The 26,746-nt window shown below is 45.3% G+C and overlaps 1 protein-coding gene across 1 annotated transcript in view; it reads right to left on the bottom strand.

Moving 5' to 3' along the window:
* Window positions 1-26,746, bottom strand: part of DNAH9 (dynein axonemal heavy chain 9) — a 313,610-nt gene that overhangs the window by 13,747 nt on the left and 273,117 nt on the right. Inside the window, exons 60-67 of the mRNA XM_066587296.1 lie at window positions 25,108-25,256; window positions 21,945-22,072; window positions 19,245-19,472; window positions 18,939-19,130; window positions 17,127-17,318; window positions 16,197-16,367; window positions 11,243-11,425; window positions 9,584-9,973 (exon numbers count right to left, since the gene is read on the bottom strand). Coding sequence (XP_066443393.1) covers window positions 9,584-9,973; window positions 11,243-11,425; window positions 16,197-16,367; window positions 17,127-17,318; window positions 18,939-19,130; window positions 19,245-19,472; window positions 21,945-22,072; window positions 25,108-25,256 — 1,633 coding nt within the window. The remainder of the gene's footprint in view (window positions 1-9,583; window positions 9,974-11,242; window positions 11,426-16,196; window positions 16,368-17,126; window positions 17,319-18,938; window positions 19,131-19,244; window positions 19,473-21,944; window positions 22,073-25,107; window positions 25,257-26,746) is intronic.

Below are 26,746 nucleotides of genomic sequence, written 5' to 3'. Positions count from 1 at the left end.
GTACTAGAGCCTCCATGCCCACCCGTATCACATCTTGTATCCAAGCTAGAGGCAGTAGAACAGGGTACTAGAGCCTCCATGCCCCCTATCTCATCTCGTATCCAAGCTAAAGGCGGTACAACAGGATACTAGAGCCTCCGTGCCCCCCATCTCACATCTCGTATCCAAGCTAGAGGCAGTACAACAGGGTACTAGAGCCTCCATGCCCCCCCATCTCACATCTCGTATCCAAGCTAGAGGCGGTACAACAGGGTACTAGAGCCTCCATGCCCCCCCCATCTCACATCTCGTATCCAAGCTAGAGGCGGTACAACAGGGTACTAGATCCTCCATGCCTGCCCATATCACCTCTTGTATCCAAGGTAGAGGCGGTACAACAGGGTACTAGAGCCTCCATGCCCCCTGTATCACATCTTGTATCCAAGGTAGAGGCGGTACAACAGGGTACTAGAGCCTCCATGCCCCACGTATCACATCTTGTATCCAAGCTGGAGGTGGTACAACAGGGTACTAGAGCCTTCAAGGGGTCAGTATTCTGCAATAACTGATCCGTTTGCTCTGATATTGTAATCACTGACTTATATCAATGTTACAATCACAGAGAAAGTTTTATTTGATTCTGACTGCTTCTAGGGGAGGGATTGGTTTTTAACAAGGAGTGTACTTTTGTTCTGACATTTACGCAAAATTATACTTTTTTTTACCATGATTTTCTTGAATTAATCAGCAAAAAATGCAATAGGACTGCAAAGTGTTAATACACCCTGGAACTCCAGTCACATCTAATGCTGCATTCAGAATTCTGCTGCCTTTCTGTTGGCTCTCAGGTCGCATGAGTTCACATCTTCCATACAGCCCGCTGCTAATTCCAATATTGTATAGCACTGGTGTAATTGTATAGGAACAACCTGATATATATAGTGCTTCATGGTATCTAGGCTCAGCTTTAAAGGGGTTGTCCCGAGGCAGCAAGTGGGTCTATATACTTCTGTATGGCCATAATAATGCACTTTGTAATGTACATTGTGCATTAATTATGAGCCATACAGAAGTTATAAAAAGTTTTATACTTACCTGCTCCGTTGCTGGCGTCCTCGTCTCCATGGTGCCGACTAATTTTCGCCCTCCGATGGCCAAATTAGCCGCGCTTGCGCAGTCCGGGTCTTCTCCTCTTCTCTATGGGGCTCCGTGTAGCTCCGTGTAGCTCCGCCCCGTCACGTGCCGATTCCAGCCAATCAGGAGGCTGGAATCGGCAATGGACCGCACAGAAGCCCTGCGGTCCATGAAGACAGAGGATCCCGGCGGCCATCTTCAGCAGGTGAGTATGAAGACGCCGGACCGCCGGGATTCAGGTAAGCGCTGTGCGGGTGGGTTTTTTAACCCCTGCATCGGGGTTGTCTCGCGCCGAACGGGGGGGGGGGGGGGGTTTAAAAAAAAAAAAACCCGTTTCGGCGCGGGACTTGTCACCGAAAGGACCAAAAATAATAAAACTTAGCTTTTATTGATTTTTAAATAATAAAAAGGCGTCCTTATATTTTCTCATATGTGCTAAAAGTCACACAATAATTAAAAACAGTAGGGCTTAGATATATAGATGAACACTGCTCTGTCCCAACAATCTAGGTGCATTGGCCGGGAATCAAACCCGGGCCTCCCGCGTGGCAGGCAAGAATTCTACCACTTCTACCACTTTTGTATTCCCTGATGTCTTTTTCTATCCAGGGTTACTCAGATTTCTATTTGTCAATGACTTGCACCGCCAGATGTTTATTAAAGTGTGGTGAAGCACTCACTGTCAGTGACCTTGAACACTTTTAGTTCTCTATCACAGGGTAGGCCTGATGTCCTCTGATTAGTCACGGTACAGTGATGTCTGTTAATCTACAGTCAGTAATATTGTACCTGACACACACATTTACTAGTACTGTCGTCCCATTTATAACAGTTGCTCATTAATATTGCTTGGGTCGTATTTGTTCTTATTATTTCTAGAACAATATCGCGGTGATTGATTTATATAGAAATCACCCCGATATGTCACCATTAGGTGTTAAGTCCGGAGTATGTTTTTGTATAACGCAGACCCAAGCTTATATTGGCTTGATACTCTATGGTATTCCCTTATGCCTATGACTGATCGCATGCGCCATTCATTTCTTATGGCTCATGTGATTATATACCAAGGTTAATTGCAACCAGACGACAGTTTCAGTGATTATCAAGGATAGAGATAAGTTGTTCCAAATAATAATGGGTTTTCAATATGTTCTCTCTCCTACTTATACATAGGCTCTATTCCGGAGAGATGATGCTCCCACTTGTATAAGTGATTATTACAGGTAGAACGTATATAAGATGAATAAAGACAGTGGCTGCATTAAATGGAACAGCTGCAGTATTCTCCTTCAGGATTTAAATAGCTGCAATAAAATGCTCTGTCCCAACAATCTAGGTGCATTGGCCGGGAATCGAACCCGGGCCTCCCACGTGGCAGGTGAGAATTCTACTGCTTCTACCACTTTTGTATTCCCTGATGTCTTTTTCTATCCAGGGTTACTCAGATTTCTATTTGTCAATATGTTCTCTCTCCTACTTATACATAGGCTCTATTCCGGAGAGATGATGCTCCCACTTGTATAAGTGATTATTACAGGTAGAACATATATAAGATGAATAAAGACAGTGGCTGCATTAAATGGAACAGCTGCAGTATTCATCTATGAGCTACTCATCCTTCAGGATTTAAATAGCTGCAATAAAATGCACATAGATAGTTTGGTGGTAGCCCAGAATGAATTCTAGGCTATCACCTATATCCAATGCCCTTTTGGATAAATCTCTGTCTCTGTATATGCAGTCTGTTGTGATGCACCAACAGCTGCTGACTAGAGTGATAATGATAGACTCTGTCTGTTATAGTTGTAGTTGTATATGTCTACGTGGGTTGCATTATGATGAACATACAACCCCCACATAGATTAGTTCTTATGGAGAGAATCGGCCCATGGAACCTATCCCTCCCTCTCCATCTACGCGTTTCCACAACCTTGGAGATGGTTGCTTCCTCAGGATGGAGCTAACCTAACATGACCAGCCTCTCAGGCTGTCAGGATGTAAAATGAGCAGAGATGGTAAGTGTTGCTATCCCAAGGGTTCTTATACCCAAGGCTCCGCCTACTTCAGGGCGGGGCTTGTATTGTAGGAGTGAATCAGGCTGCAGTCCAATATGTCTCACATTTCCCTTGCGCTCATTTATATGCGCTTATTCGAGTATTACACTTGGCTCCTCCTCGCAACGTAATCACGTAATCCAGGAACATGTCATGGACCGCAGCGTAGGCTGCTCTCTTTGACTGTCCGATCACGTGATGTCATGACGTGCGGGGGGCGTGTTAGACCGGAGGTCCGATCATATACATTTTCCTTATACTCATCTGTAAGTGCTTCTTCGGGTGTTGCCTCCCCGCAGCGTGATCAGCGATCAAAGGACATGTCATAGAACGCAGCATGAGCTGCTCCGTTCTGACTGTCCGATCGCATGATGCCATAGCGTGCGGGGGGCGTGTCAGACCGAAGGCACGATCATGTGATGCTGTGACGTGCGGGGGGTGTGTCCGCTGGCCTGACACTCCGATCACGTGACATCATGACGTTCGGAATGTCTATTGGCCTGATCATCCGGTCCCCTGCTCCTGTAAGTTACAGATGGGCGTGTCAGACCGAAGGCACGATCATGTGATGCCGTGACGCGCGGGGGGTGTGTTCCGCTGGCCTAGCACTCCGATCACGTGACATAATGATGCTCGGAGCGTCTATTGGCCTGATCATCCGGTCCCCTGCTCCTGTAAGTTACAGATGGTATTAAATATTCAACCAGCTGTCTCACAGGAGACTCTTAGGGATCGCAGCGAACATTTTAATCGTTCATTCGCCTAAACCTGTGACACATAGTTGGACATATTCCTCAGACTGGTAGTCACCCAGTCATACAATGCGCGGAAGATTGGTATCTTTACCGCACCTAGCGATTATCTCACCGAAATTGTGTGTCACTTCGGTTGTACACCTCAAGTGATATATCCGTTACAAGTAATTAGCATATTTTAGACTGCAGCATAATTATTCATGAACACTACAAAACGTTAGTAATCCACCGCCTGATTATATATGTGGCAAAAACATTTTCTCTGTTTTTGATATTATGAATCTCGCATTCTGTGACCAGACAGCTGATTCTCTCTCAAGATCAGAGTGTTTGCTTCATCCATAGGGGGTAATAATGGGAATCAATGTCTCATATATGCAAGGACGCATGCTTTATAGACGATGAGGTTTATTCTATTGTCAATATCATCAGTTTTTACGTGAGACCATCAGATCAACTTCATATCGATTCTTTTGGGGACATTAATCTCCTTTTACCTCATAGACGAGTCAAAAACAAATGTTACTCATCATTTAGGGATTACGGAGGAATTCCACTATATTGTCTCGCCAATCTTCAAACATCCCCTCTTCACTGTGGCCTAGTTTTAGTTCTGTATTATACTATTTTCAGACGAATGATGCAAAGGAGAGACATTCATTTAAACCCTTAGGATGGATGGTTTCAAGTCTATATATCCATCCGCACTCTTTTTGTAAAAGCTTCCGGTCCAGATTTCCTCTCCGTCCATTTGGCTTAATCATTTCAATTCCTCGGAAGGTAAGTACATCCGGATTGTTTCCGTGCTTGTCCCTAATATGGTTTGCCACACTAGTTTGTTCCCCCCGATTTATGTTCCCTATATGCGCTAATACCCTCCTGCGCAGTTGTTGAGTTGTTTTCCCTACATAATCGAGGGGGCAGGGACACGATGCTACGTAGACCACACCACTGGTTTTGCAGTTGATGTAATCACGTATTTGATATACTTTTCTGGTCGCAGAGCTTACAAAAGATGATCCCCTTTGCATATATTTGCATGCCTTACAGCCTGCACATCTGAAAAAGCCTCTTGGTGGATTACCTGTTACCCAAGTTTGAAGTGTGTTTGGTGTTGATAGATGGCTCCTAACTAGTCGGTCCCTTAAATTCCTGCCCCTTTTGAAGGTTATCAGGGGTCTCTCAGGTAGGTATTGTGCTAGATCTTTATCTTTCAAAAGGATTCCCCAATGTTTGTTTAGAATCTGTCTTACTTCAGCTGAGTGATCGTCATAAGTACCGATTATCCTTATTTTGCCGTCTCCTTCTTTGCTACTTTTATGTTGCAATAAGGTTTCCCTATCCAGATTTTTTACGTGATCACTCGCTATTGAGATCACTTCTTCTGGATAGCCTCTCACTTCAAAACGATGGGCCATTTGCTTCATCTTTTCCTGGAAGTCTTCCTCCCGGGAACAATTCCGTCGCGTTCTAATCATTTGCCCCTTCGGAATCCCCTTCTTCAGGGGTATTGGGTGGTGGCTATTATAATGAAGCAAAGCATTCGTTGCAGTGGACTTACGAAAGATTGTTGTTTCCAGAGTTCCTCTTTCGGTTTTTTCAATACATAGATCCAAGAAATTGATGGATATTGAGTTAATCTCTGCCGTAAAAAACAGGTTCAGACTATTCCTGTTCAGGCGTTGGACAAACTCCAAAAATTTTTCTTCGGATCCGGTCCACAATATGAGGACGTCATCTATGAACCTAATCCATAGGTCCACAGATGACGTCCACTCCTCATTCTCCTCGCTGAAGACAGTTGTTTCCTCCCACCAGCCCAGGTACAGATTTGCATAGCTGGGGGCACAAGGGCTCCCCATAGCTGTGCCCCTGAGCTGGTGGAAGTGTCTTCCTTCGAAGAGGAAGAAATTTTTTTGCAATACGAATGAGAGGAGTTGAAGTAGCAGATGGTTATGAGGTCGATATTGTATCCCTCTCTGGTCGAGATAGTATTTGGTAGCGCAGAGGCCCCCCTCATGGGGTATCGAACTATAGAGTGCCTCTACGTCCAAGCTGGCCAATTTGGTTTCAGATGATAAGGACAACCCTTGTAATTTTCTGAGGACATCAGTTGTGTCTTGAATGTATGTGGGTAAGGCCTCAACAAATGGTTTCAGTATCCTATCTAGGTATTTACTTACTCCCTGTGTGAGGCTATCAATACCCGACACAATCGGTCTACCTTTTAGTGGTGATAAACCCTTGTGCACCTTGGGTAGACTATAGAAGGTAGCCGTTTGAGGGTTTTGAGGAAAAAGGGCATGGAACTCCTTTTCTCCTAGCAGTCCTTCCTCCTTTGCTGATATTAAGATGTCCTTCAGTTCGCTTTGGAATCTATCTGTTGGGTCCCTTGGTAAGATCTCATAATTCTTTCTATCCTTTAGAATGTCCATGCACATTTTTTTATATTTCTCCAGGTCCATTATGACGATATTGCCCCCCTTGTCGGAGGGCTTTATGATAATTTTCGTGTCGCTTTCAAGTGACACCAGGGCCTTTTTTTCACCGGTAGTCAGGTTCTGATATTTGTACACCTTCTCCTTGCCCAGTCTAGCCAACTCTTCATTGACCATCCCCTCAAACAGGTCAACAAAGGGGGTTTCACCTATTGGTGCTGGGTTACTATTTTTAGATTTTAAATCCGTGAAGGGTCCATTACCAGGGATTCTTGTGTTTTCATTTTCAAGGGATTCCAAAGTCCTAAGGGCTTCCAAATCACTGAGATTTAACCCAAGTTCTTGACATTTTTTTCTATCTTGTAGTGAGAAATACTTTCTCCAACGCAATTTGCGTAGGAATAAGGATATATCGCGTGTCCAGCTGAATGCGTCATATTTATTCGTTGGAATGAACGTTAAGCCCTTTCTCAGAACAGATTTTTCATCATCCAATAGTTCTCTCGATGACAGATTCATTATTTGTAGTTCTTCTTCCCCTGAGGATGCTGATACTTCTGTATGGGAAGTGGTATTGCCATTTGGACCATTAAGTGATGTTCCTCTAGAGGTCCCAATGTTAGTTGCTATCTCAGTTGGTAAGGATAGTGCATTATGTGTAGATTTTGATGGTAGTGACAGTCCAGATTGTGAAGACACTCTGGGCCTACTGTATGCCTTTCTGTTCATTACGATGGAATGACCCCTGTCCCCCCTCTGTTTCGGGTCATGTACTGCATTATAGGTTGCCCTAAAAAATGTCTTTCTTTGGAACGAGTTCTGTCTCTACCACGTGCCCTTCCTCGGCCTCCCCCTCTTGTTCTACCTCTATTGGAGAAGGTGCCCCTCATGGAGCGCTCGCTACCTGATGCCTCCCCTTCAGATGAACTCATCTCGGATTCTGTGTACGTTCTTATATCGAAGGCTCGGTTATCGGTAAAGTCTTTAAGATCTCTATTGTACTGAAAATGTTTTCTTTCTTTCAGGAAGCCTGTGTATTTGTCTATTGTCATTTTCAATGCATGTTCTCTTTTTTCGAAATCTGCTTCCCCACTAAATTTCTGTACTTCCTTAATTTGATCGTCCAGACTACTCTTATTTTTTTCTAAATTAAGTTTCTCTTCTTCAAGCAGAAGGTTCATCAGTTTAAGCGAGCTCTCCACTGATTCCTTATGCCACTTCTCCATAAAGGGGCCATTTCTCAACCTGGGAGGTGGAGAGATTTGGATTCGTAGGCCTCGGGGTACTATCTTATTCTCTATGTAGTTTGACAATCCCTGAACTTCCCACCAGGACCTTACGAAGTCCTTATATGTCTTAGTCAGAGTCTTGAATGCTTGGTTAATGGAGTTCGTATGTAAGTGTGTCTCCATGTTTTTGTCAGAGAACACAGTTTTTGCCTCTGCTAGCCAGGGGGCGATGTCTATGCCTCCTGTCAGAAAGCCTGCCATTATAGATCAAAATTGTCACCGTAGCAATGAAATCCTTTTTCAACTTTAATGAAACTTGTCACCGAAAGGACCAAAAATAATAAAACTTAGCTTTTATTGATTTTTAAATAATAAAAAGGCGTCCTTATATTTTCTCATATGTGCTAAAAGTCACACAATAATTAAAAACAGTAGGGCTTAGATATATAGATGAACACTGCTCTGTCCCAACAATCTAGGTGCATTGGCCGGGAATCAAACCCGGGCCTCCCGCGTGGCAGGCAAGAATTCTACCACTTCTACCACTTTTGTATTCCCTGATGTCTTTTTCTATCCAGGGTTACTCAGATTTCTATTTGTCAATGACTTGCACCGCCAGATGTTTATTAAAGTGTGGTGAAGCACTCACTGTCAGTGACCTTGAACACTTTTAGTTCTCTATCACAGGGTAGGCCTGATGTCCTCTGATTAGTCACGGTACAGTGATGTCTGTTAATCTACAGTCAGTAATATTGTACCTGACACACACATTTACTAGTACTGTCGTCCCATTTATAACAGTTGCTCATTAATATTGCTTGGGTCGTATTTGTTCTTATTATTTCTAGAACAATATCGCGGTGATTGATTTATATAGAAATCACCCCGATATGTCACCATTAGGTGTTAAGTCCGGAGTATGTTTTTGTATAACGCAGACCCAAGCTTATATTGGCTTGATACTCTATGGTATTCCCTTATGCCTATGACTGATCGCATGCGCCATTCATTTCTTATGGCTCATGTGATTATATACCAAGGTTAATTGCAACCAGACGACAGTTTCAGTGATTATCAAGGATAGAGATAAGTTGTTCCAAATAATAATGGGTTTTCAATATGTTCTCTCTCCTACTTATACATAGGCTCTATTCCGGAGAGATGATGCTCCCACTTGTATAAGTGATTATTACAGGTAGAACGTATATAAGATGAATAAAGACAGTGGCTGCATTAAATGGAACAGCTGCAGTATTCTCCTTCAGGATTTAAATAGCTGCAATAAAATGCTCTGTCCCAACAATCTAGGTGCATTGGCCGGGAATCGAACCCGGGCCTCCCACGTGGCAGGTGAGAATTCTACTGCTTCTACCACTTTTGTATTCCCTGATGTCTTTTTCTATCCAGGGTTACTCAGATTTCTATTTGTCAATATGTTCTCTCTCCTACTTATACATAGGCTCTATTCCGGAGAGATGATGCTCCCACTTGTATAAGTGATTATTACAGGTAGAACATATATAAGATGAATAAAGACAGTGGCTGCATTAAATGGAACAGCTGCAGTATTCATCTATGAGCTACTCATCCTTCAGGATTTAAATAGCTGCAATAAAATGCACATAGATAGTTTGGTGGTAGCCCAGAATGAATTCTAGGCTATCACCTATATCCAATGCCCTTTTGGATAAATCTCTGTCTCTGTATATGCAGTCTGTTGTGATGCACCAACAGCTGCTGACTAGAGTGATAATGATAGACTCTGTCTGTTATAGTTGTAGTTGTATATGTCTACGTGGGTTGCATTATGATGAACATACAACCCCCACATAGATTAGTTCTTATGGAGAGAATCGGCCCATGGAACATCTCCTTTAAGAAATGCTCAGAAACTTAGAAGTAGAATTAGAAAAATAGGTTTGTCAATACAGGAATGCATAAGAAGTAAGGCAGAGTATATATCATCCCGATCCACTAGACCTGAGTATTACCTGGGTGTCCCAGCGAGCCCCCTCCATGAGCAGTCCGTGGACATAGGCACCTTCTCGTGGTGGACTGCTAAAGTCCTCTCTGTTCTTCTTGGTCACATCGCACTGTAGAGTCATCTTATCAAGAGGCCACTCGTTCTTCCTGGCCATAGACTGCATGATGGCTGTGAGGAAAGACTGAGGATTAAAGAAACCGGCCAGCCAGACAGCAGAAGGTAAAGCAAAGTCTCCCGTCCAGGTCTCTAACTCCTTGATACGGCTGAGGAGGTCGACAAACCAGCCAGCTAGGCCAGCCATAGATGGGTAAGCTCTCTTGGTCCACGAATCAGGCACCATGTCCAGGAAAATGGCGTTTTGCAAATTCTCCATGTCACTAGTCATGGTGAGCTCACCCTGAAGGACAAAGTAAGGAAACAAGAGTCAGTATTCCATATGACAATGGATGCAGATATGGATACATTTCAATTCCGGCAGACACACTGAGCACAGCATGGCCCATAGACTACGATACAAAGAGTAATACAAGATGAAAGGAGATTCGTAAAACTAATAATTGCTATGTCAGGCCAGTGTCAAAGCTTGAATCTGGTTTTTAGAGGCAATTGTAATCTTTTAGTGCAGATTTTTGTTCACTCGGTCCATAGAGTACCAAGAGTCGGAGCCAAGTGAGAGCACTGAAAAGTTACCCTACTAAGACAACTGCCTTCTCTTGTGGCAGCTCTGACAGCTATCTGAACAACCCCTGTCAATCAGCTGTTTTCACAAGGACATGTAATAGTAACAAAGTATGTTTGGCCAAAAAAAGACATTTGTCCATCCAGTTCAGCCTATTAGCCTCCAATGTTGATCCAGTGGAAAGCAAAAAACCCCAATGAGGTAGAAGCCAATTTTCCCCATTTAAGGGAAAAAAAATCCCTTGTGACTGTAATCTGGCAACCGGAATAATCCCTGGATCACCGATCCTTCTGAAGTAATCATTGCTATAACATATAATATTGTATCACTCTTAAAAAAAGTCCAGGCCCCTCTTAACCTTTTTTTTCGAGTCTGCCTTCACCACGTCCTCAGGCAGAGAGTTCTATAATCTCACTGCTCTTACAGTAAAGAACACCCTTCTAAATTGATGTAAAAATCATCTTTCCTCTAGATGTAGAGGGCGCCCCCTTGGTACTGTCCTGGGTATAATAGATGATGGGAGAGATCTCTGTACTGACCCCTGATATATCTATACATAGTTATTAGGTCACTCCTCACCTGTCTTTTTTCTAAACTAAATAATCCCAATTTTGATAACCTCTCTGGGTATTGTAGTCCTCCCATTCCATTTATTACTTGAGTTGCCCACTTTTGTACCCGCTCAACCTCAAGATATGTCCTACTTGAGTACTGATGCCCAAAACTGTCCACAATATTCCATGTGTGGTCTCGTCATGTGCCCCTAGACCTCTTTTGATGCCCCCCATGATCCCATTTGCCTTGGCAGCCGCTGCCTGACACTGGTTGCTCCAGTTAAGCTTACAGTTAACTCAAATATTCTGAACACAGCGCTGGACTTTATGGTAACCGTGTATTCAGACTGGCAGCATAACTGATGGACGCGAAGGAATATGTAACCAACCAATATACTATGCAATGTGTATGATATTGTATGAGCCTTTTTACCTTTAGTCCAAGGTTGAGCTCTTTCAGAGAGCGTTTGATCTCACTGGTGAGCATGTTCATCCTCTCGCACTCCTGGAAGGCAACCACAATATATGGTGTCCTCTCCTCCGCCTTTGCCATGAGTTCTGTGATATTAAACTCCTCCGGGAGTTTCTCAAGGATCTCATCCAGCATGGTTTTGACCTGTTAAGGAAGCACACAATATGGATGGTAACACAATAGGTTCACGGTATATTGCAGAGTCTCTTGTGGGTCCCAGAAGCAATGGACAACAGACTATGCTTGACTTTCATGTAGCAGGCCGATTGTCAGAGTCCAGCTCCATCCTCACAATTGGGTCCATCAGTTCATTAACCCGGAGCGAGCAGACTCGCTGACCTCCTCGCTACGAGCGTGGCAGCATACGTGATCTCGATAAGAAACTTCTTCCTTTTTAATAATGTCCCAAGATTTCCACCGACAGCTCCTTAGCTTGCAGACATTATATTTCCATCCACTAGTACAAACAAACCCAGTGTGAGTTTATCATAGCCGCTCAATAATTCAGTGCGTCTCTCTGGTAAGGTAAGGCGCTGCGGCTGGGGAACGTCTTGTCATAACAAATGTTTTCATGTGGATTGATCCTGTGTATTGTGAGGGGTTGCAAAGCACCGTGGAACATTATCACTAACAATACCTTCATGCACAGGGCTCTAGTCTCAGGGCACGGCGGCGGTAATGGGGAAGTCGTTTGTAATACCTGCTCTTTTTATTATTTCTTCGATTGACTGATTCCTGGGAATTAATATTTCTATAATTTTACTGGTTTAGTAGAAGGGTAAATATCAGCGTACTACACTCATTGTCAAATACAATCCCTTCACCAGAAGTTGGCGGAATCCAATGAAACTTTCTGTGTGTGATTATAAGTGATTACAATAACAGAGTAAAAGGATCATATATGGGGAAAACTGACCCCTTGTAGGGAGGCTCTAGTACCCTGTTGTACCGCCTCTAGCTTGGATACAAGATGTGATATGGACGAGCATGGAGGCTCCAGTACCCTGTTGTACTGCCTCTAGCTTGGATACAAGATGTGATACAGGCAGGCATGGAGGCTCTAGTACCCTGTTGTACCGCCTCTAGCTTGGATACAAGATGTGATATGGACGGGCATGGAGGCTCCAGTACCCTGTTGTACTGCCTCTAGCTTGGATACAAGATGTGATACAGGCAGGCATGGAGGCTCTAGTACCCTGTTGTACCATCTCTAGCTTGGATACAAGATGTGATACAGGCAGCCATGGAGGCTCTAGTACCCTGTTGTACCGCCTCTAGCTTGGATACAAGATGTGATACGGGTGGGACTTGAGGCTCTAGTATCCTGTTGTACTGCCTCTAGCTTGGACACAAGATGTGATACAGGTGGGCATGAAGGCTCTAGTATCCTGTTGTACTGCCTCAAGCTTGGATACAAGATGTGATACAGGCAGCCATGGAGGCTCTAGTACCCTGTTGTACCGCCCCTAGCTTGGATACAAGATGTGATACGGGTGGGCATGGAGGCTCTAGTACCCTGTTGTACCGCCTCTAGCTTGGATACAAGATGTGATACAGGCAGCCATGGAGGCTCTAGTACCCTGTTGTACCGCCTCTAGCTTGGATACAAGATGTGATATGGACGGGCATTGAGGCTCTAGTATCCTTTTCTAGCACCTCTAGCTTGGATATAAGATGTGATATGGATGGGCATGCAGGCTCTAGTATCCTGTTGTACCATCTCTAGCTTGGATACAAGATGTGATACAGGCAGCCATGGAGGCTCTAATACCCTGTTGTACTGCCTCTAGCTGTGATACAAGATGTGATACGGGTGGGCATGGAGGCTCTAGTACCCTGTTGTACCGCCTCTAGCTTGGATATAAGATGCGATATGGATGGGCATGGAGGCTCTAGTACCCTGTTGTACCACCTCTAGCTTGGATATAAGCCCTCCCTGCTGGCACGCACCGCTGTCACCACTCACCACGTTAGTGAATACCAGCAGGGGCCGTGGCTCCTCTGGCGGTTTTCACTCAGCTGTGCTGCTAGCTGCGCTGATCCCGGCACACACTAACGTCAATGTGCAGTCGGGATCCTCCTCCCCTGACGTCTCCTCTTAGGTTCCGTGAGAGCAGGGGAGGTGGTGTCCGGTAGCACACACTGACGTCACAGTGTGCACCTGGGATCAGTGCCGAGCAGAGGAGCAGCGGTGCTTCCACGAGGAGGAGGGGATAGGTATATGGGTCTCAGGTGGGCACTATTACTACTGGGGGCAGCTGTGGGATGTCACTATTATTGCTGGGGGCCACTGTGGGATGTCACTATTACTACTGGGGGCCACTGTGGGATGTCACTATTACTACTGGGGGCCACTGTGGGATGTCACTATTACTACTGGGGGCCACTGTGGGATGTCACTATTACTACTGGGGGCCACTGTGGGATGTCACTATTACTACTGGGGCCACAGTGGGATGTCACTATTACTACCGAGGGCCACTGTGGAATGTCCTTATTTACTACTGAGGGCCACTGTGCGATGTCACTATTTACTACTGAGGGCCACTGTGGGATGTCACTATTACTACTAGGGCTGCTGTGTCACCATTATCATAGAATCCTAGAATGGTAGAGTTGGAATGGACCTCCAAGGTCATCGGGTCCAACCCCTTGCTCAGTGCAGGATCCACTACTACTGGAGCCGCTGTGGGGGACACTATTACTACTGGGACTGCTGTGGGGGGGTCACCATTACTACTGGGGCCGCTGTGGGGGGTCACCATTACCACTGGGGCCACTGTGGGGGGTCACTATTACTGCTGGGGCCACTGTGGGGGGTTACTGTTACCACTGGGGCCAATGTGGGGGGGGTCACTATTACCACCAGGGCCACTGTGGGGGGAGTCACTATTACCGCTGGGGCCGCCGCGGGGGTCACTTTTAACCTCTGGGGTGTTTACACATGGCGGAAATGCTGCAGAATATCCTCAGCGGAAATTTGCATGGCAAATTCTGCAGCATTTCCCCATCCAAAAAGTGGTCAAAATCTGCACCCTGTCTATTGTAAAACAGCCCGTTCTTTTTATAACGACGGAGGTAAAAATCATACGTTGTGATTAGCCCCGCCCCCTGACATGTCGGCACTTTGCGATTAATAAGTGGATTTTGGGTTGCAGTTTGGGCATTCAGTCTCTAAAAGGTTCGCCATCACTGCTCTAGATCGTACAAACTCGTAGGCTGTCAGAGTTGGCCCCAAACTTGTCAACGTGCATTTTACCCGTGGATGCAGGGTGTTTTTCATGCAAAAACACATCGCTTCTGTGAAATACCGATCTTCAGGTGCGATAGAGGATCTCAAGTACTTCCCGTGATTTCAATGGAAACATCGCATCGCACAGCACGCACATCGGACAGCATGTGAGTGAGATGCAAAGACTTTAACGTCCTATTGAAAAAAAATGGGTGAGGCATTCCGAGGAATGCGAAAAAATAGGACAGGCAGCGATTTTTTACCTCTCAGCATCGCAGTGAGGAAGAACATCGCTCATGTGTGTGACTCCAATCAGAAGAATGTAGTTGATATTCACGCGCGTTTTATGCGTCTCGCAGGGCTTGTATGCAAGTAGCCTTAACTGGACAAAAGCTCTTCTCTGCGTCGTAGAGGCGTCTAGTGGCCAACAAGCTCTACAAGTGGAAGAAGAGGTCACTAAACACAAGGGGCCTCCGAGAGCCTTTTATAGGCCAAGGGGGAACCACTTCTAGGGCCTCCGGTGACAAGACTGTTCATCTAATCACCACAACTCTCATCATTTACAGATCTGCCTGAGATGGAACTGCATGCCGAGTTTTGCAGCAAAAAAGACAAGTACTTCCAGGGAAGGGATTGTTTTTTAACAAAGAGTGTATATATATCTACTTCTCATGACTTCCAGGCCATGACATACATATATCCTTTACAATATACGGGACGGGATCATTAGAACGGAGTGTCACGCTTGTGCAGGTGTGGGACAATGTGATGCGGCATTAACAAGACTCCGAGCAGCAGCAGCAAAGGCTTCCAGGAGATGATTGCTCTGGCATGCTCCGGCTCATACATCCTATGGTGGTATGTGTCAGCGGCAGAGACTCGCAGCCGCTGGGATGTATGACAGGCCTACAGATGAGGCAGTCACGGAATCCTCCTGTATGCTGATCTGTGTGTGCGCAGAGTCAGGCCTGGATCATTACTTCTCAGTGAGTCATATCATGAGTTTAGCTGTTTAATATTAAAGACGCTGCGGCCTAAGAAAAGGCAAAGCCTAGTAAATGTATGTCCATGGATGTCAGTTCACTAAAAATGTTACTAGCTACTCTGTTTGTGGGAAACAGCCAACAAGAACGCCACACAGCATATGTCACCCAGCTTTCCTACTGTCATGAATGGCAACCCCCCCCTCCTACTCTTTATCATTGGGTAACTTTCACTACTATGGGTAATAATTCTAGGAAAGCATATAATGTTCTGTCAGATAAAACATTTTTGGATTGTGTCTTAGAACCTGAGAACAGGACCGCTCTGGTCCCAAAATGCGTTACATAAAACTATATTGTTAATTGTTTCACTGTAGTTGGTTTGTTCATTTCCTTAAAAAAAACTTATTCCGCAGCACTTTCAGGTAATTTATTTATTACCCCCGACCAAGCTGGGTACTCATTTTACCGACCTCGGAAGGATGGAAGGCTAAGTCAACCTTGAGCCGGCTACCTGAACCAGGCAGGGATTGAACCCGCAACCTTCAGGTCGTGAGCAAGAGCTTAGGACTGTATTTCTGCTGCCTTAACATTCTGTGCCACACGAAGCTCCTTTATGCACTTATTAGTTGTTCGGTCCCATGTGCTGCCCACTATCCTCCAGTCCGTAGTACCCTGCAGCGTACAGATGTGTATGTACCTTCTCCTCCCGGGTGACTCCGCCGCCCTCGCCCATGCTGCTGTCACGAGGCTGCATCTCCAGCACCGTACGGAACAACTTCTCCGATGTCTGAGTCAGGAAGCCAATCTCCGCGTTGGGGTGCAGACCATAAAGGTAGGGAGACTCGGCTGGCAGGACGTCATCGATGTACTGGAAGGTAAAGAAGGACAATGCTGTGAACAGTGGAGATGTGCCCCCACACTAATAACATAGCATCTGAGGACATGTACACCAATGCCTCATTGTGTAAATGACCCCCACTGTATGCATCCATGCATTCCCAAGCTAAGCGACATTGCCCAGCCATGTGGGTTGTGATCCAACTCTTGGCAAAGCAGCTCTATCTCTAAAGAGCACATCCACTGTTACATATTTATCCAGCATTACTTCGCCTTTTACGGTCCTGAGTCTTTGAACCACTAAGGACCATGAAAAGGAATCAAAGTGATGACAGCTTGAGGTTACTAACCCCCATTCCAGGTAATACCGCCACCCAAATAGCATTCTTAAAAGGGATCTTGCCCTGTACTTTATGCTCTGCTCACAAAGTAGTGGCAGACATGGCGATTTCAATGCATTGTCACTTCATTAAAGTGCAGCGGGTTTTAAGAACTTACAGCTTGTTTCTGCAGCTCCCAGCAAGAGATGAGCCCATTTTATTAATGAGATGCTGCCACCCCGTCCGCCCACTGCAATTAGCAGTTTTCTCAGTGTAATAGTTAACAAACTGTCAATCAGGGTGGATGGGTGACAAAGTCAGCGTCTCAGGGGTAAACCAGACTCCTCTCTTGCCAGGAGCTGCAGAAACAAGCTGTAAGTTCTTAAACATCACTGCGCATTATCCTATAAGTGACCGACCGCTAAGATCAATGTGCCACAGTGAGGACAGTAAAAAGCACCCTTTAATACCTGATGGTAACTGTTGTAATCCATGTTTCCAGGAAGGGGGAATCCAGGTGCCAGAAGCAGCTCCCCTTCCATCATTTCAGGCTTGATGAACTCCTCCAGATAAGTCCTACAGAGCCGCCGGTCCCAGTCATCCGTGATGTGACCTCCGTACATGATCTCGCCAAACAGATAACGCAGGTCGTCATAGGGGACCTGAGAGACAAAGTAAATAGGGCGTAAAGGACACAGAACAGCCGCCAGTCAAACAACGGGGCACATTTGTGTGGCAAGGACTCGGCACGGACTTCTGTGTTATTTGGCAGCAGAACTCGGGAAAGAGCTTCAGACAAAGAGACAGCGAGCTAAACGCTCCTCGCAGCTGCCTGGCTCAGAGAAACATGCATTTATATGCTGCACATGTCGCCTACTAGAGGCATCATTTATTTGTAGTGGAACTACAAGTCCCAGCACAGGACTGGAGGACTTCTATGAATTTCAGATATTCTGATTTCATAGGACAATGCCTGCTGAGCCTCATCGGAGATGTCCATCACCGTGCTGGGAGGTCTGTGGAACGCTGCGGCCACACCGGCCAGTCAGATAGCGCTCCGATATCACGCGATTTTTTTTTGTGAGCACAACGCGTTTTTGCATAAAGATGCATCACATGACCTCTATGCAGCGATCTCACCTCCTGGCATGTCTGCATTCAGGCGGTTATTGTCCTTCACTTCCCATTATTTGGTCTTCTGCATACATTACCGGTAACATCCTATCAGCTGAAGGCCTATTTATACACGCGGTGATTCTAACTTCTGAGTTTGGTCCAAGTCTGAAACGGACACAACTTGGACCCACTAAAGTCGATGTGTGTATTCACATGTGTGATTATTTCATGGACCGATGGTCCATGTAAAGATGTCGCTGCGTGCCCTCTTCTAGACCGATTCTCGAACCAGAGTTGGCCATTCAAAGCAACAAAAAACGGAATGCACTCTCTTGGCGTGTGCGTTTAGTTTTTTCACACATGCACTGACCTCAGTGCGAGTTGTAAATTACATTAATTGGGTCACTTTACATTTTTTTGGCATGTGTAAAAAAAAAAAACGTATGACACTGGCATTTTGAACACCGCGGTAATCGTGATAACGCTCCCATTGAAATCAATAGAGCCTTGCAGACATGCGCTTGACTGCGGCGCTGGATAGCGCTTTCCAGTGCCAAGATTTTCAAGCGGATTCTGTTCTATAGTTGGCTGTTTAGCGCACCTCATTGCCCATCACCATGATGGGGTGCGCTAAAATACGCTTTTGGCTGCAGGGAGCTGCGGCTGAAAGCAAAAGTAAAATCGCGGCAAAGTGGTGCGTTTGAAATCAGGGTGCTTTGCTGCGTTCATGTGTGACAGCGGCCCAAGATGTAAAATGCGCGTACATTCGTAGTGATGTCAGACAGTTCTTCACTGACCAAAATGCCCTCGCCTCTGTGAATAAGGCCCAACGCCCTGCACTTCCTTCGTGCATCTGTAACGCTGTCACTTTTTGCTGGTAAGTTGTTCTTAGTATGGACTCAGGAAATGTGCATGCAGCCGCAAGACGCCATCTAGAGGTCTGTGCAGACATTGCCAGTGCCATGTTTTCACCCGGAGTCACTTTCCCTTAAGAGAACAGGGAACACTTTATTATAAATGGACTATTCAAATCCCGTGAATCATAGGCGAATCATCTTGCGTTATATGGGCGTGAAAACCCGACTGTGTCCTGTAGATCAATGTCGCATAAAACCGCCATCGCTTGTGACTGGCTATATGGCAGAAAGTTGGACTCCCGGTCTTACCTTGGCATTGGCTTCCAGATAGTTGTACAAGACGTTGACTGAAATGGTCAGGTCTCCAGTGTTAAAGGGATAGGAACGGTTCCAACCCTGAGGCCCGAACTTCCTCCTTTCGGCCACCACGGCGTGGAAGTAACAGAGAGCGAACAGGATGCTCTTGAACTCGGTTTCACGTGCGCACATTTCCAGAGTGTCCTGTATAGGAAAAGCAAAGAAGAAAAATGGGCGGTTCCTGACTGCCCGTCGCTGGCCGGCTGCGGGGACCCTTACCTACATGTGCCAACCCTCCATAGGTGATGGGTGAGTTACCTGGTTAAAGTTATCCAGAGCCTTGTGCAAGTTGGCATGCATGCCGGTCGGCGGCTCGTTGGTGATTTTGATGGAGTTCTCTAGGATTCCCTGAGGAATGATGTGGCCCTCGGGTGAACCAGCAGGTTCGGCGCTGATGAATACACGAAAGTTGGGGTGGCTGCCTTCACTGTTATATTCCAGCTTCTTCTCCAACGTGCTGAGCCACTTGGCCACCAGATGAATGTTCTGTCACATATAATGAGCAGGTCAGTATGACAAGGGCACAGCAGACGCTGCGGGCACGGAGGCACATCTCATTCCCCCACTGAGGCTACCGTCTCTGGTTGCCATGAAGGCCTCCACTATAGATGTCCAATGTGTTTCAGTGCGACCTTGGTAAAACATATCTATCCTGCAAGTTATAGCGTTATTGTTAACGAGACTGTCAGCTGCTGCGAGCCCTAGAAACTAAGCTTATGTGCTCCGAGTAGGTGACCCGCCGGGATTTAACCCTTTCCAATCCAATTTCCCCGCCACCCACAGACTCCCCAGCTCTTATTTATTTAGAGTGGGAAATTACTTAACAGAAACACATAAAAATGACCCATGATGATGATTTTATTAGCAATTTTTTTAAAAATGACACGTGATATATGTATATAACATACGTATGTATATTATTATATATATATCCATCCTACAATTTATGGATCAAGAACTTTTATATTGCTGTGCGCCCATCCTTTTTGGCTGACCTAGAGACCAGGGGGGTTTCAGGCAGTTCCTGAACTCCTTTCACCTGGGACTTACCTTTGGCTATTTGCTACTGAGGTACTATATCCCTGTGGGTCGTTGCATTGCGCTCTCCGTTTTCTGGATGTCCCGGGTGACGAGGTGCTTGCTGGTGTTGCCCTGGTGTGCTGTTTGGCATGTTTCTGGATCCCAGGTATGACGGCCCCCGCAGGTAGGTCGGGCCGTTTACACAGGTGAGTCTTTCCCATTGTTTATGTCATTTCTCGCAGCGCTGTCCTGTCTCTAATTGTTGTTTTATAACTAAGGATCTGGCACTTTCCCAATCAGGAAGGTGTGTAATAAGAGCGGTTTCATTACCCCAAACCTCCAGCCGTGGAGACGGCTCAGTGTAACCATCAAAGACACATTCCGCTCCTTAATTTACCAACCGGTTGTAGCTCAGTGAAGCCACAATTTATGAAAATGAAGAGACTCCAGGATTAAATTAACTGGCCTCCAACGCAACTCAAGTGGCATTTTAGATAATAGAGGCCGACGGCTCCTCAAATGAGAAATATAGGCTATGGCTGAGTGGGCAGGAAGGAGTTAAAGAATCAAAGGCTACAGAATAAGGAGAAGGACCTTCTAGAATGCAGCTGCAGACGTACTTCATACATAAAAACGTGTAAATTAAATATACAAAAAACCACCCTGAGTCGCCACTTCTGCCAAAAAATGCAGTAATCTCTGGAAAAGTGTAGTGATGACAAGACGGGCGAAAAGTCCAACATGGCATATCAGGGTTTCCCTATTGGGTGGCTTAATTTGCTCAGATTCCCAAATCAAACCTGTCCGTGGACATTGGGCCTGACATTACACACAATATAACACCAATGACAATAAACAAGTTGGTATACATAATGCTATGTGAGGCAAATACCAGAAGAAGAAGCGCTGTATGCAGCGTCCCAAAACCGGGCAGCTGGGCAGAAAGAGGAACGGGCCCTATTACAGTCAGTTGGGTGCGCCTGGTGCGGTTCGCTGCCGTTCAGAGACGGAACCTTTTGGTGGCGGGGATTCCCCCTCCCTGCTCCCCGAATGAAAGCGGAATCGTCAGCGCAGATATGAGCCAGTCAGCAACCAATATCTACGTATGTTCATGGGCACATTCATATGTTCGGGGTGAGGGGGTGCCATGGTCCGGTTTGACAGAGAGTGTAGATGGTGAAGACTTAGGGGATGTGTTTTTAGGGTTCCCTTAAGATTGTGGTGGTTACAATGGAAGGTTACAATTTGGTGGATGTTACTTGCATATCACTGCATAGTTGTGTTATTCAGGACCTTAGGAAAGCTGAATGACCACCCTGCAGAAACAGCACTGACAGCCATGCTGATCATCATCCAGCTTTCCTAGACAACCAGGAAACAGCGGAACGCCATTGTTTACAGCTACAAGAGGATGACTTTGGGATTAATCCTGTGGATTTACAGCCAGTGACAATCATAGACGGAGGGAAAAGTAGAACTCAGGGCAAAGCTGCCTGACAGAGGTCATGCTGGGACTTGTGCACCTCCTATAATAAAGGTCACCCAGGGATTACCCACAATGCAGTGGGCTGCCCGGGGTGTCGGACAGAATGTACTGTGGCAATAGCTATGTTATTCGGAGTAGGAATGGGCAGCCGTTGAGCGACAGGCACAGACCCCATCCGTGAAATCTATATACTGGAGGCTTAATGTAACATCTGGGCTTGGAGAGCAGCTGGGACATAGAAATGACACTTGGCCAAGCATCATAGGACTTCGGAATAATTACGGCCCCGTCTCAGGCTGCTACAAGCTTTGTTAAGTTTTTTTTTTACTAGAGCGGTCACATATGTTCTTGGAATTGGGTTATGGCGGAAAGGTCAGAGAGTCGGCACTGAGCACAGAATTTCAACTCTCATTGCCTTGAAAGTAGGAATGAACAAGAAAGAGGTTAGGTACCTGCAGGATGACCCAGTGCCCCTCCCGGGCCGCCAGATCCAACGCTTGCTCCGCTACGACCTCCTGGCCCTGCCCCAGAGACACGTTATGGAGGTTCTGATTGTTAAAGGTGTAACCAAGCTTTCTCCCTGCGGACAAGAGAGACACAAGCTCCGTGATACATTACTTATCCTTACATCCTGCATCCCTTTACCTCCGATCAGCAGCCCAATAATGGGGCATTTCCACCCCTGCACACTGGTAGCATAGATGGAATAATTAATGAACATCCATCCCCTCTACTCTCTAAAGGCCAGGCAAGCTGCTCCCGGAGCCTGTCCCAAAGTGTTAAGCCGCCTGTCGCCCAACCCAAGATGTCTAATTGCACTGAATGAGATTTGTAGTGCAGCTTGTATTTCCCCTTTATTAACCATTACAGGTTGAATTCTTAGATTTCAGTAAGGAGTTCTGTTGTACAAGACCGCCCTCGTTATGGGGTTACTTCTTGCTGCATCCCCATAATTGTGCTGCTAGTAGGACATAAGGGAAGTTTTGATTTCTAACATTAATCTGTTTTCCCTTAGTCTTAGTGACACCACAAGTTTCTTTCTTTATTAAGTTAGAGTTAATTTCTTTATAATAAAACATACTATACACACCAGTACATGCATAGAAATACCCCTATTGGCAGGACTAAGGAAAATGAATTAAAATTAGAAATCCAAGTTTATGTTCCAGAGCTATTCTGCTGGTGGAGTCAATATGTACATACATTACATTACTTATCATGCACTGATCCTGAGTTACATCCTGTATTATACTCCAGAGCTGCACTCACTATTCTGCTGGTGGAGTCACTGTGTACATATAATACTTATCCTGTACTGATCCTGAGTTACATCCTGTGTTATACTCCAGAGCTGCACTCACTATTCTGCAGGTGGAGTCAATATACATTACATTACTTATCATGCACTGATCCTGAGTTACATCCTGTATTATACTCCAGAGCTGCACTCACTATTCTGTTGGTGGAGTCAATATGTACATACATACATTACATTACTTATCATGCACTGATCCTGAGTTACATCCTGTATTATACTCCAGAGCTGTACTCACTATTCTGCTGGTGGAGTCACTGTGTACATACATTACTTATCCTGTACTGATCCTGAGTTACATCCTGTATTATACTCCAGAGCTGCACTCACTATTCTGCTGGAGGAGTCACTGTGTACATACATTACTTATCCTGTACTGATCCTGAGTTACATCCTGTATTATACTCTAGAGCTGCACTCACTATTTTGCTGGTGGAGTCACTGTGTACATAGATTACTTATCCTGTACTGATCCTGAGTTACATCCTGTATTATACTCCAGAGCTGCACTCACTATTCTGCTGGTGGAGTCACTGTGTACATACATTACTTATCCAGTACTGCTCCTGAGTTACATCTTGTATTATACTCTAGAGCTGTACTCACTATTCTGCTGGTGGAGTCACTGTATACATACATTACTTATCCAGTACTGCTCCTGAGTTACATCTTGTATTATACTCCAGAGCTGCACTCACTATTCTGCTGGAGGAGTCACTGTGTATATACATTACTTATCCTGTACTGATCCTGAGTTACATCCTGTATTATACTCTAGAGCTGTACTCACTATTCTGCTGGTGGAGTCACTGTATACATACATTACTTATCCTGTACTGATCCTGAGTTACATCCTGTATTATACTCTAGAGCTGCACTCACTATTCTGCTGGTGGAGTCACTGTGTACATACATTACTTATCCTGTACTGATCCTGAGTTACATCCTGTATTATACTCCAGAGCTGCACTCACTATTCTGCCAGTGAAGTAATTTCTTATCCTATACTGATCCCGAGTTAGTAATGGAAAACGGACAAACGGGGAATTGTGTCAGTTTGAGGAGAGAAGTGGAGGCTCAGCGAATGATTTGAGAATCTTTAACGGGACAGGCTACACGTCCCAGAGTCTGAATGACTCCTTCTTAGCGCCTGAGTTACAGCCTGTATTATACCCTATATATTCTGCTGGTAGATGCACTATATACATATACTGCATATTCTGTACTGCTCCTGTGCTTTACCCCTGGGCTGCACTTACTATTTTGCTAATGCAGTCATACATGACATTACTTGTCCTATGCTGCTCCCCACTTATAGTCTGTATTATACTCCACAGCTGAACTCACAATGCTGCTGTTTTTTATTGAAAACAGTGAACAAACAAACATTCTCTAAGCCTTTAGCTGAGCTATTAATAACGCTGGGGACAATGGCAGCAATTTATGACGTAAGCAGCCATTACAGTGTGTATGTGGAGAGACGTGACGGCGACCTCTCCAGCTCGTTGAGACTGTAAGAGGTGTACAACAATGTAATGTCCCTCATCAGACAAATAGCCAAATGGTTCCTGCACCGAGATGAGTGCTGGGATGTATAAATAGTAGGAACATTTTATGCTGAGCGACCTACAAACCAAGCAAACAGATTAGGTTAATAGCAGGCAGTACGGACACGGAAACAATACTTTCCAACCCAATTCTAAGGGCTTTTCTTACTGCATTCAGTTTACATTTATGTGAATGGGCTTTCATTGATTTCAATGGCGGGCGGTGGAATGCTACTTGTCCCCAATGATAACGCCTATCTGTAGTCAGAGCCAGTAGTGAAAGACTCTGATCAGTTGGCCCTATAGATTTGTACTTTTAAGGGCCACTTACTTACAATCATCGCTGAGACAAACAAAATTGAGCGATAACCATCCGTGTAAATGCAGAAAAGTCGTTGACTATTAACTTCTCGTTATCGATGACTTTCAACCAGCATAAAAATAATCTCTGGATCGCGGGATTCTCGCGGAGTGTAAACGCTCCCCACTTAGCACTTCATATAGAGGGTTAAGCACTGCGTGAGAACCTCATGATCCAGTGTGAAGTCTGCCGGTGTAAACGCTCTGCAGGAGCGCAGACGACGTTAGCAGTGACGCCAGCACTCCTGCAGTCATTTAGATGACCGTCGTCCTGTGTAACCGGGACATTAGTCAGAACCAACTCCTATAGTAACAATCATTCATTATAGTAATTGTCGTCATTGTGTGGCCGCACCCTTCATGCATGAACATTCAACTAATCATCTTAGTTACCTTGTTTCTCGACGTCTTTCAGAGGGTCTACCCCAGGAGATAAGATGAAGAACATAGGAGTGCTTGGCCCAGACTCCTGGTAGGATGCTGCAAAGTCAAGGGATCTACCCACAACATATTTACTGCCCAACTTTTCTTCCACAAAGTCCCTAAAAGACAAGAAACAGCAAAAAATAATCTGATTAGTAGGATTTTACTAGCTACAAAACAACTCTCCTTATGAAGCCCCTTAGAGGATGCTCCCAATCAGGGGGCTTGGCTATAATGGCCAATAGCCACCCACTGAGTGTCACGAGAGGAGGGTAAATGGGGCGACGTCATCAGGCCGACCGAGGGTTACAGTATCTCAATAGTCTCTATCCTTTTCAAGTGCTTCTGATAGTGACTGGTATTCCTTCCGCATATTGGTTCTGTGTGGTTTCTCTTAGTCCCTTATTTTTAGCCTCCTTGGGCATATTCTATCTCTTATCAATAAAAGCTATATTTTAGGGTATTCGATGAATAAAACTAGAACCAAGATTAAGATGAAAATAGTTTACTTGTCCATTTATTGTGGTTGACCTGCTATATGCAACAATGTATCAATAGTGCGATGTTCCATTCATTCATACAGCGGCACCATTCATTAGAGCTACCATGGTAGCCATTCATAACCAATAAGAGATCCGTAAATCGTATCTTAACATATACGGCAAGAGTGACAACAATAGGACCACATATCCGAAAATCAAAATATGAAGACCTGATAAGCTTGATGTTTTCCCAAGCAGACACAGAATTGTTTGAACCCCCATATACTGATGCCATAATCGCACTACACATCACTTGATCACACTTTGAGCGGCGCTACTTATATCTGCAGTGCGTCACCACCGGCTCATACTATCCTATGGCTATTTACATTACCTCATGTAGTAGATTATAGTTAGAATGCAGAAGAGTCTCAAAATTCCATCTATCATCTCTCAGCCATATATTGTGGTCACCATGCTACTGTGTTTCCCTGAAAATAAGACATTGTCTTATATTAATTTTTTGCCCCAAATGAGGCACAGTGTCTTATTTTTGGGGGAGAGGGGGCAGGTGTAAGGGGGGCGTGGAGGGGCTTATACTCACCTGGTCCACGGCGTCAGGGTTCCTGGCGCTGCTGATCTCCGGCAGAGATGCGGCAGGCTGCAGTGTCCTCGGCGTTCACACAGAACTCTCCCTCTGGTGACGGGGCTTTGAATACACCGCCTTCAGCAAGCGAGTGCTGTGATTGGCTCTCGAGCGCCATGGCTCAGCCAATCAGAGCCGGCGCTCGATGAGCCAATCACAGCCATTCAGTGATGTCATTCACTGAATGGCTGTAAATGATCGAGCACCGGCTCTGATTGGCTTATCACCAAGTGTCCAGCAGCACTCCTGTTTAGTCCCAATACAGGGAGAGGTATCAGTCCATGCACAGCAACCGTCCGGGAATCATGTACCCCCAAATCCCCAAAGTCAATCCAAAGGCACGAGAAATAGTGGCAGAATCAAGGGTGTATAGTAAAAATCAAGATCTCTTTATTCCTTTATGTTTTAAAAAGGCAACGTTTCGACCGGGGGTCTTTATCAAGCCTAAACAAGTGCGCTTTTCCCAAGTAGATAGTCACTG

This window comes from Eleutherodactylus coqui, chromosome 13 (genome assembly GCF_035609145.1).
Source record: "Eleutherodactylus coqui strain aEleCoq1 chromosome 13, aEleCoq1.hap1, whole genome shotgun sequence".
Lineage (NCBI taxonomy): Eukaryota > Metazoa > Chordata > Amphibia > Anura > Eleutherodactylidae > Eleutherodactylus > Eleutherodactylus coqui.
This window is presented reverse-complemented; position numbering and strand designations above follow the sequence as displayed.